The sequence below is a fragment of the Monodon monoceros genome, unplaced genomic scaffold, assembly GCF_005190385.1.
Source record: "Monodon monoceros isolate NGI ecotype Baffin Bay Population unplaced genomic scaffold, NGI_Narwhal_1 Super_Scaffold_11, whole genome shotgun sequence".
Lineage (NCBI taxonomy): Eukaryota > Metazoa > Chordata > Mammalia > Artiodactyla > Monodontidae > Monodon > Monodon monoceros.
In genome coordinates, this window is record NW_021703767.1 from 2,747,977 (window position 1) to 2,759,467 (window position 11,491).

The 11,491-nt window shown below is 61.3% G+C and overlaps 1 protein-coding gene across 1 annotated transcript; it reads right to left on the bottom strand.

Moving 5' to 3' along the window:
• Positions 1 to 4,086: 4,086 nt before the first annotated feature.
• CRYAA (crystallin alpha A) lies at positions 4,087 to 7,397 on the bottom strand. Its single transcript, XM_029214712.1, has 3 exons — positions 6,889 to 7,397; positions 5,612 to 5,734; positions 4,087 to 4,720 (listed from the first exon to the last, which is right to left on the bottom strand). Exons 1-3 carry the CDS (start codon positions 7,198 to 7,200, stop codon positions 4,511 to 4,513), a joined length of 645 nt encoding a protein of 214 aa, XP_029070545.1. The 5' UTR covers positions 7,201 to 7,397; the 3' UTR covers positions 4,087 to 4,510.
• Positions 7,398 to 11,491: the final 4,094 nt, after the last annotated feature.

Consider the following 11,491-nt stretch of genomic DNA (forward strand, 5'->3'; position numbering starts at 1 on the left):
CCAGAGCTCTGCGTGGCCAGCGCAGCCCACACGAGCGAGGCCCTCTGCGGATGTGTGCTGCGGTGCTTCCCGAAGGCTGGACCCCTGAAGGTGACCTTTGCGACAAGATCCGCGCCTCCTTCCGGCGAGGTCTTGGCGGCCAAGGCGAAGCCTCTGCTGCCATCTGGTGGTGAGTCTTGGAATCGCAGGTGGTCATCTGGGAACTGGACACCCCTGGGAGAATCTAGCTCACCACCCTCGTGAACCGGTAAGGACGGGAATCTGATACTCAGAGGGCTTGATAAATCTGCCCGTGTTCACGCAGCGAGCCGCCTGCAGAACAACCAGCCTGGCTTCCTCAGTGCCTCCTGACTTACTGGTTAGGGGTGAGGCTGTATAATACCCATCAGGTAGGGGTTCCGAGTCCCTCCTTTGAGGTCAGGCAGAGGGGGTGGGTCCTGGCCAGGCCCTCACCGATGGGGAACGCCTGGCAAGGGACTCAGCCTCCAAGCCTGGGTTTCTTCCCTAACAGTGGAGCCTGTTACAGGCGGCTGGGCTGCTTGAGGGCTGCCAGATGCCAGGGCGGTTGGCACAGTGCCTGGCACACAGTAGGTGCTCAGTGAATGCTCTTGCTGCTGCCGCTGCCGCTGAGGAGGACCCAGAGATCTACAATGCGGCCTGAGCCCTGGGATGGGAGAGGCGACCTCCAGCAAGACTGCTCTCCCCGCACGTGCCCCACCCACGGAGGCAACCGCTCTGGCATGTCCCGGATTAGCCTGGTCGTAGGTGTCTCTTGGAGAATTATGGGACACACAGACTCCTGGACTCCAACCCCACACGGTCCGATTTGCTGGGTCTGGGACAGGGCCCAGGAATCTGTATTCGTGCAGCACTCTGGGTGGGTTCCAAAGGCTGACACGTTTGGGGGATGCTGACCCATCCCACCTTCATGGTTCTGGTAGAGGGGACAGACACGTGTCCTAGAGCGGGCAGGGCCAGGCTCTGGTGGCCCAGGACTGTCTGGGCAGTGCCCCCCCCAAGAGAGATGTGACCAGAGGTAGACCCTTGGCACCTAACCTGGGTGAGGAAGGGCCGGCAGGCAGAGGCACAGCAGCAGGCGGTGGGGGCCTGGCACCTGCAGAGGTGATGAGCTCCAGGCCCTGCATCAGTAGACGGACACGAGCTTGGGAGGAGCTTGAAGGGAGGGGGTGCAGACGGTCCTCTGGGTTCAGAAGTTCCTCCTGCAACAGCCCGAGGGACTGATACCGGTGGGAGCACCACGGTCAGGGATCTGGTGGCCGTCAGATCCCAGCGCGCGGCCGGGCAGCCGCAGCCCAAGCTGTGCTCCCTGCTTTGCATCAGTGCGGCCTCCGGTCCGGCAAGCGTCAGGCAGACTCGCCCTCAGCTCTGCAGAAGACGGTGGTCAGCTGGGTGCCTGCGCAGAGTCCGTGTAACTTGGCTGACAGCAACCATGGTGGGTGGGCCGTGCGGGGAGACTGTTCCAGAACAGACCCTAAGACGAGGAGGCTCGGACGCCAGCTGACATGGCAGCACCAGACGGGCGAAGGCCACCGGGATGCAGGCTGGGCCTCCTGGGCCCAGGAGGGGCCGACCCTGGCCCTCTGTCAATGGCCTCAGGAGCTGGTCGTGCCCCAGAGTCCCAGGCATCTCCGAAGGTGCAGAGCAGCTGTGGGCCAGCCCTTGGGCCCCTTAGCTTGAGAAACACCCAGGCAGGGAGGAGAGCAGAGAAGGGGCGTGAACCGCCCGGGGGCCCTGGGAGGACCGGGACGAGGCTTTGCCTCAGGAGTCCAGGCAAGGTGGGGTCTCCCAGTGTGCTGCCATCAGGGAAAGTCCTCTCAGCTCCCTGCCTGGGCTGGGCCCCAGGGCTCCCTGCAAATCCCCAAGGAGCTCCGTCCGGGATTCCCTGAGCCTGCTGCGTGACCTCACACCCCTCCCCAGAGGGCCAAAGTCTGCGTATTCAGGTCTGTATTAGTCAGCTCGAGCTGCCGCGAAGAATGCCATAGACAGGGAGGCTTAAACAACACAAGTTCATTTTCTCACGGTCCTGGAGGCTGGAAATCTGAGATCAAGGTGCCACAGGCGTGGTTCCTCTGAGGTCTCCCTCCTGGGCATGGAGACAGCTGTCCCCTCCCTGTGACCCCCTTGGTCATCCCTCTGTGTGTGTCTGGGTCCTAACCTCCCCTCCTTGTATGGCCACCAGCCCTATGGGGTTAGGAGCCACACTCATGACCTCATTTTAACTTATTCACCCCTTTGGAGACCCTCATCTTCAAAATAGTCACATTCCAGGGCTTCCCTGGTGGCGCAGTGGCTGAGAGTCTGCCTGCGAATGCAGGGGACGCGGGTTCGTGCCCCGGTCCGGGAAGATCCCACATGCCGCGGAGCAGCTGGGCCCGTGAGCCATGGCCGCTGAGCCTGCGCGTCCGGAGCCTGTGCTCTGCAACGGGAGAGGCCACAGCAGTGAGAGGCCCGCGTACCACAAAAAAAAAAAAAAAAGTCACACTCTGAAATGCTGGGGGTGAGGACTTACATATGGATTTGGGGATCACAGCTCAGGCCATTACCAGGCCTGGGCAAGAACCACAGTGAACTCAAGACCAGCGACATCTAATGACAGGTCAGTTCGGGCTGCGGCCAGACCAACAGGACCCCTCAGCCCCCCCAGACCCGGTGCAGTGATAGGCCAGGCTGTATAAAACGGAAGGTGCCCTCTGGGGGTACCCGGGAGGAACAGGGACCTCAGAGACTCTGATTTTCCAAAATACCTGCCCAGCCCCCTAGTGCAGTGGCCGTTTACGCTGCCTACCCAGGGTATGCCCTCCTCCACGGGTGTGGATGAAAAGGCAGGGCGGCGGCAGGGGGGCTTCCTGTTGGAAGGAGCCTGGAGGGGGGCGGGTGGAAAGGAGTCTGGAGAAGCTCCCACGGGGTGAGGCCCCTTCCCTAGATGGGGCCAAACCCAGAGTGACCCCAAGCTACAAGGGCACAAGTGTGTGTGTGTGTGTGTGTGTGTGTGTGTGTGTGCGCGTGTGTTCTCACACTGTGTGTAAAGCAGTGCTCACTTTTGGAAATTCTCCCACGTGCCCTCCCTGCTTGCTATCCAGTTTCTCCCGGGAGGAGAAGCCTGGGCACCACGACACGGAACATCCCGCTGGGCCCCATCAGGGCGCCCAGGGCCCCTGGCCCCCGCTGCCCGGGAGAGGGCCCTCCACATGGCCTCGCAACACCAGCAGTGCCCATCCAGCCGGGGCATCCGCTCGCTTCCCACTCCTGGGGGCCACATCCGGCCGCCCACTGCCCTCTGCATGGTCACCGCGCAGCTGTCAGCCCCTGGCTGATCGCCCACCCCCTGCTGGCTCCCCCAGGAGGCTGCTTGTCTCCTCCCATAGCGGGGGAGTCTGGGCACACAGCACGAAGGCCGCCCCTCTGTGTGGGGGACACTCAGACCTGGTTGCCAGAAACCCCCGAGGGCCCCGTGCCTGTTCCAGGAAGGGGGAGCCAGAGTGAGGGGGGCCCCCAGGGTGTGGTACCTAATAGGGATGGACACTTCTGATTTCCAGGGAGCAAAACCCCAAGGGAGCTGGGACAGAAGTCCCCAGGGGGAGGCCAGTGGTCAGGAAATCCCCACCTGGCACCCCAGTTCCCACACAGGTTAGAGAAGGGAGCCCAGATCCTCTCCCTCCCAAGTCCCCCGCCCCCTCCCCTCCTCCCTCCATCCCTCGGGGCTCTTGGAGGAGCCCCCTCCTTCCTGCACTGGGTCTGGGAGCCAGGAGGCGACCCGGTCACTTAGAGGCAGCCGGGGCTGAACAGGGACAGGCGGACAAGTCTCCCCCGCCCCTTCGTCCCTCGCATCCCCATTACGGGTCCCCTCGCGCCTTCTCCATTGCTCTCCAACCGCCCCCCACCCCCGCCACGAAAATAGTACGGCCAGCACACAGCAAGTTGCTTGTGTCACCTGCTCTTTATTGACTGCCACGGGCTGCCTTTTCATGGGTGACCAGATGCCCCAAGAGCGGCACTACATAGAGAAGGGTTGGAGGGGAGGGGGTCTGAGAGGTGCAGCCTGCAGAGAGCCCGGGCGCACGGGAGCCCCACCAGACGGATCTCACGGCACCTGGCTCGGCCTGCCACCGAGGGCTGAGACGCACCTGGCTGGCCCTGGAGACCAGAGGCCACCCAGAGATTGCTCAGCAAGGGGTGTTCTCTGACCTCCCGGCCAGCCTGGACGGCCCGCAAGCCCGGGAGGATGGGGATGCCGTCTGAGAAGCTGGGATGGTGGTCACTTCCACCGACTGGCTGGTGCTGGAATCCGGGTCACTCTGAGGTCTCAGCACCTCAGGCCAAGGCCCCGAGCTCTCCAGGCTACTCTCTCAAACCCTCATGCCCTCGGAGAAAAGGAAAAGGAAATGGAAAAGGCGGAGGCAGGGGAGACAGACGCCCCACTTTCTAGGGTTCCCCCGGAGGGATGGGTGGCGGGGGCCGCAGCGGGTGGCAGCCGAGGCCGAGGCCGAGCTTAGGAGGAGGGCGCGGAGCTGGGCTTCTCCTCCCGCGACACGGGGATGGCCCGCTCGCTGTGGCCGGCGTCCATGCCAGACGTGACCTTGGGGCCAGAGAAGGTCAGCATGCCGTCCGCAGACAGCGAGCAGGAGAGCGCGGACTGGTCCACGTTGGAAGGCAGGCGGTAGCGGCGGTGGAACTCGCGGGAGATGTAGCCGTGGTCATCCTGGGGGGCCGGGGGAGGGCGCGGTCAGAGACGCCGCCACAGCGGGTGGCGGCTGCCTCTCACAGAAGAGGGCATCCTGGACCGCACGAGGGTCAGACCCACGATACCCTCACAGGGCGTGGGCTGGACCGTGTCCAGGGCTCTGGGACCGCGCTGCATCCCTGCATACAGTCTGGGCTTGCCTGGGGCCCCTGGCTCTTCACGATAATGTCACCCCAACGTCGTGTGAGTGGTCCTGCCCCTGGCCCGGCCCTTGGGTCCAGCTATCCCTGCACCTCTGGCCTCACAGACTGCTTGGGCTCAGGTCCCTGCCATCCATCTAGCTGGGTCAGAAAGCCATGCCTCGACGTTCCCTTCTCCTGACGCCCTGGACCCAGCTTAGCCCCTGGCCCGACTCCCTCCCCTCCAGGTGGAAAGACCCAGAGCCTCGGCGTAGTGTCCGGGCACCTCCAGAGGCCCAGGAGGGGAGAGCAGCAGATGCAGTGGGGTCTCTCCCCCACCTCCAGCTTCCCCACTACTGGACAAAGCCCTGATCTCCGAGCTGTCCTGGCTGGGCCCCTGCCCCCTCGAGATAACGGGCTCCGGGCACTCAGGCTCCGATTCGAGTCAGCTGTACCGTCCTCCCGAGAGAAGCTGGTGTGAAAACCTACGTGGCTTGGAGCTCGCTCCCTTGGTGCTGGTATCTCCTGGGGTCTTTCCTAATCCCACCCCATCACCCAGGGGATTTGGACAGAGCCCGGGATGCCGAGTAGCTCCTGAGTGGGGTTCCCCACAGGCCCCCGCCGGCCGTTCACCCGCTGCCCAGGCCTGCTGCGGGCCCGGGGCGGCCTCCTGTCACCAGGACGGGGCCTCGCTCGGGGGTGCAGCCTCTCCCTGCGGGCCCAGGCTCACCTGCCGCTCGTTGTGCTTGCCGTGGATTTCCACGAAGTCCTCCTGCACCTTCACCGTCAGGTCCTCGGGAGAGAAGTGCTTCACGTCCAGGAAGATGACAAACTTGTCCCGGTCAGATCGCACCTGAAACCAAGTGTCCGTGTGGGTCTCCACGGGGCTGCAGCTCAGGGAGGGGGGTGGCCGGGGCTCAGTCGCCAGTCATCAGAACAGAACCTGCTGTCAAGGCTCTAAGCTCTCCGTCCACGTGCCCGGGGGGCAGAGGGGCCTGGGACTCAGGCCTCTGTGGCCACTGGGCTGACAGCCTGAGCCCCGGGGCTCTGAGGCCGCCTGGTGGGTGAGGGGCTGCCTGGGTGATGGGTGTGGGCTGTGCGGCCTGTTACACATTGGTTGGTTGGCTGCTTACGTGTTGTTTGGCTGGTCGGTGGGACTGAGCACTTGGAATAAGGTCGCGGCCCTGGGGCTCTGCCCGCCTCTCCGTGAACAGCCTGGGGCTTTGTCTCTGCACACGGACGTGCATGTGACATGCCGGCAGCCTACGCAGGTTGCCCAGCTCCTCGCACAGAAACTGCTTTCGGCCGCCTCCCCTCCCACTACCCTCTCCGGGGACGCTCCTTTGGGCTCCGTCGGCCCCAGAATGGTCGGCGTTTCACCAGCTCCGAGCAGGCCTCTGTGTTTTAGGCAGTGGTGACCCCTGGCACCTCCAGAGCACTGGACCCTGGGAGGGAAGGCCGGTGGGCTGCCTTGCCTGCCCTCGGGGCCTGGCCTTGGGCGCCCGGGCGAACTCGGGAAGAGCCCACACACTGCAGCTCCATGGCCGCAGAGGGCTTCAGACAGGAGGCCTCCTGCCAGACCTCGCTGCTGGAGGGAAAGTGCAGCCCCAGGCCACACAGAGCTCCGTCCACCAGCGCCCATGCCCTGGGCTGTTCCGGGGGCTCCCTGCACATGGAGGGACGGCACCAACCACATACGGGCCATGCGCTGATGACAGGAGGAGCAGGCAGCAGGCGGGCTCTTCCTCCCAGCACCCCGGGGGCACGCGAGGCTCCGCTGCGGGTTGGTCTGCCTGGCCTCTGTGCGTCCAGGATGGACGAGGTGGACTGAGGCGGGAAAGTGGCCCCACGGCGGTCACCAGCCGCTCCACGAAGCAGGGCGAGAGCACGCAGCGCAGGGGTGCCGCGTCTGCCCCAGGGCCGGCCCTCACAAACCCCCGCTTCTCGCCCGGCCACGGCCCGGCCCCCGTGCAGCCGCAGGAGGAAGCAGCGCACAGCGGGTCTTACCTCGGAGATGCCGGAGTCCAGCACGCTGCGAAAGAGGGACTGGCGGTAGTAGGGGCTGATGGTGGAGGACAGGAAGGGCAGCAGGTCGTACTCGAAGAGCCCCTCGCCGAAGAACTGGTCGAAGAGCCGGCTAGGGTAGAAGGGGCCCAGGGCACGTTTGAACCAGGGGTGCTGGATGGCGATGTCCATGGTGGGCGCGGACTCTGCAGGGACCCGGGGCCGGCGGGGAGTCAGGGCAGGGGCCTCTGGGCAGCGCACTGAGGACCCGGGGCGCACGCCCTCCTTATATACGGCGGGACAGAATGGAGGCATCAGGGGGATTTGTCTGGAAGGCGTGAGCTCAGGAGGGAGGCCGCCCAGTCAGCAGAAACGTGGGCTGGGCTGAGCGTGCACGTCTCCCAGCCCCGGGCTGCAGCGCTGACCAGCCCAGAGCTCTGGACGCCAGGGGAACGGCGTCCCCAGGGAGCTTCTCTGTGCGTGGCTCTGTGCCCCCCAACACACAGCCGGTGCTGCAGCAAAGGCTCGCATCTCCCCTTTCCTGGGCGGGGGTGCTGTGTGCCAGGTAGCATGCCCGTGTCTGCATATGTGGTGCCCTGTGACCTCACGGCCACCTTACGAGAGGGAGCTCGTACCCCTGGTTCACAGACGAAGAGAGTGAGGCACAGAGGCTAGACAAGTGGTCCCCAAATCCCACCGCTACGAGGCAAGGCTGCATTGTGTTTCAAAACAGAATTACCTCTATTACTTCTTCCTGATTACAAACATTATACATACTTGTAAAAACTCTCAACAAAGACAGAAAATGAAGAGAAGAAACTAGAAAGCGCCCATAATTCCAGCACCGGGCCCTGCTGTGGCGTCTGTGTGCATCCTGAAGGGAGGCAGCTTTGGTTTTACAAACATGGAAACCCTGCATCCCGGGGTCTCCTCTGGACACCGTCCCTGAGAAGCTCGAGGCCTGGAAACAGACAGAGCCAGGGTCCTTAGAGCAGATGCTCTGTCCCTGTTACTGGCCTGGTAACTGGTTTGCTCCCGTCTCTGTGGCCCATCCAGCTATGGCCCAGGATGCGTTCTGGGGGGCCCGGCCACAGCTGGGGCACTCCTGGCTTTAAGGCTTTCATACTTTTCAGTGGCTTGGCCTCCGGGAGCCTTACACTAACTCACCAGCCCCTCCACACCCGCAGTACAGAAGTGTGCCGGACCCACGCCCTACCCGAGCCAGCTTTTTCATGCACAGTCCAGACAGTGAGATGCTTCTAATTCACCCTGCGTCTCCCCAGGTCCTCGTGCAGCTTCTGACCAGCGTCCACCTCCTGTTTGTGGGGTCAGTGCATCTTCAAAGCACTCAGGATCTTTGCAAATTTACCTCCAAGCCCTGGGCTTAGTGGGTCAGGAAAGAGTACTCACCCTGTACCTAAGTAGGATTTTGTCTCACACACCTAAGAAGCAACTGGTGTCAAAAGTGGGAATTTCGGCACCTCCCTCACACAGCCCCTCCCTAACTAGCGGTGCACAGTATCAAAGCCCACCTCCCTGCCTTTCTGAGCACCTGTGATGTGCATCCAGCCAATGGTATAAGGGCCCAGAAAAAAACTGGAAATGCCAACCTTTGCCCTGCAAGTCTACAATTTCGGCAGGTAATTCCCTAGGGTGTCAGGCAACAAGAGCCAAACTAGGGGGCAGATAATCAATACTCTGAGGGGTGGAGGGCACTCTCCCGGCCCCAGGCCTGCCTGAGCCCACACTGATGGTGACCTCATGGTTCCTTGCAGCCACCCTAAATGGCATGTAGGTGCCAAATCTCCCCCACTTCATAGAGAGGGAAAGTGGGGTACAGAAAGGTTAAACAGGTCACTTAGCATGGAGGAAGGGGAGGGGGCTTTGGCGCACGCTGCCCACCCAGGCTGGGAGTCAACCGGGGAAGGGCAGGGCTGTGGGCGACCCCACACAGCATGGGCTGCCTGCTCCTGGGCGTGGGACGGGGGAGGAAGGGGCACAGGCATCCAGCTGGCTGCTGAGGAGAGGGTCCAGCTGGGCCAGGCACATGGTCAGTACGGGCCAGGGCCACGCTGAAGCTGAAGACAGAAAGCAGAGTCAGCAGTAAGGGTCCTGTCTTTATGTACAATTTGATCTTTTGTTCGTCATGGACTTTTTGCACTCATTTTGATTTGTTTAAACATCACATTAAGATGTGATGTATCCTGATGACTGCGTTTGGTCCCTCTGACACTTGGTACGTTCTCACCCTGCACCTGGCTGTCCATGTGGTCCTTCAGACACACTGGGTCTGCAGGCAGGGGCGGGGTACAACCTCGGCCCACTGGACGCACGGCCCAGGGTAGCTGAGGGTCCGCCAAGGTCCTTCAGACACGTAGGGATGCCCAGGCACTCACCCATGCCCCCGACCCGTGGGCTGCAGCCAGCGGGAGCCCAGAGCTGGCCTTCAGAGTGAGCCAGCACCAAGGTGGCAAACCCAACCATGCAGGCCCCGGACAGGGGGCCCAGGATGGCCGCAGAGCCCTTGGGGACCTTTCCAACCCAAGATGACGGTGCTGTATCAGCTTCCTGCAGCTGCTGTAACAAAAGACCACAAACTTGGTGGCTGAAAACAGCACAAATGTATTACCTTGTAGTTTGGAGGCCAGAAGTCCCAATGGGTCTCACTGGGCTCAAATCAAGGTGTTGGCAGGGCTGGTCCCTCCTACAGGCTCCAGGGGAGACTCCATTTCTTGCTTTTTCCAGCTTCCAGAGGCTGCCCATCCCTTGACCCATGTTCCTTTCCTCTGTCTTCCAAGGCAGCCGTCACATCACATCCCTCTGGCTGCCCCCCTCTGCCTCCCTCCAGTAAGGACCCTGTGATTACTGAGCCCACCCGGGGAATCCAGGATCACTCCCCCAGCCTTACAGTGTGCTCTTTAAGGAACCTTATTTCCCCCCTTGCCATGTAAGGTGACACATTCACTGGTTCTGGAATCAGGGTGGGGAGGCCATTAACCACCGGCTGCAGGGAGGGAAGCACTGTGATGACAGGCGCCCTCCCTCGGGGCAGTTGGAGGGAGCCTCCGCTCGGGAAATGCCCACCAGTAAGGGCCAATACGAACTCACATCGCTCAGAGCCACCACCTCGTTCAGGTCAACTTACATCTCCGTCAGGTGTCTGAGCCCTTCCAACTTCCTCTCCGGTTTGCTGACCTCGCCTATCGGCCAAACCTGTGGCTCACACGCGCCACGGCAGGCGGTCCAGAGCTCTGCAAAGTGGCCACAGGGATGAGAGGTGATGCGGGATGGAGTGATGGGCGACCGGCTGTTTCCAGCTCACATGTGTGAACTCACCCTGCCTCACACCTGACCCCACACAGCCCAGACCCTCCCACCCTGGATTCTTGGGAAACAAGACCCTTTTCCTCCGGGCCTGGGTTCCTCCTTGAATTCACGGCCATGTGCTAAGGGGTGCACTGTCTGCACCTGCAGACATTTAAAACAATAACAACCACCCAAAAGTCCGTTCTAATCATGCAGGTGTAAAATACGCCTCCTCTTCTGTTAGTCTGAGGTCTGAGCAATCTATACATAATAATACAGTCCATTTTCCTTATTGGAGGGAGTGATGTCCTAAAAAGTTGCCGTGAACAGTGAACTGGTAACTACTGAGCCATTTCTCCCAGGGAAACACAGGGTCAGGTCCTACCAGCCTCTGGTCACAACATTTTCATCAGTCACTACGTGGGCAACAGAATCTTCATCGATCGCTACGTGGGCAACATCTTCACCGATCAATACGTGAGCTTCTTTGGTGTGTGTTTCTGTACAAACACAGCTAATTTCACACGCGTGGTTGATTCATTGACACTGAACACACGCCAGCAGCCCCATAACTCACTCCTGTAGCGAAGCTCACCTGACACATGTTTTCTCCGGGGAGGCACATCCCAGCCCTCCTGCACTTGGGACACTAGACAGACTTTCCCACTGTGCTTGGGACCATGTAAACAGTGAAGCCACAAAAAGCAGAAAAATTGGGAGACGGGATACTAAACAGACCCTGGAAAGGACGCTGGTTGCAGCACGAGCTGAAACAAGCAGGCGGAGCCGCCCTGTCACCCTCGGCTGGGGACGTGCACGTCCGGCCACTCAGATATTTCACTTCTGCCGCTCTGCTCAGTGAATGACTGTGAAAACGGCCGTGAGCATGGATTTGAGGTCAGATGTCACAGAGCAGATATTATGGACTGAATTGTGTCCCCCCCAAATTCTTATGTTGAGGTCCCAAACCCCAGTACTCAGAATGTGAACTTACTCGCAGAGGGGTCTTTTAAAGAGGTGATCAAGCTAAAATCAGGCTGCTAGGGTGGGTCCTAGTCGAATCTGATGGTGTCCTTATGAAAAGAGGACATGAGGACACAGACACACACAGGGGAAGACCTTATACAGGAGGGTGGTGGTGTCCTTATAAGGGGGGAAGAGACACCAGGGGTCCCCAAACACATGAAACACCGTGTGAGGACACAGGAGAAGACGGCGTCTACACGCCAACGGGGAGAGGCCTCAGGGGTTCCAGCCCTGCCCACACCCGGATCACGGCTTCCAGAGTCCAGACTGAGAA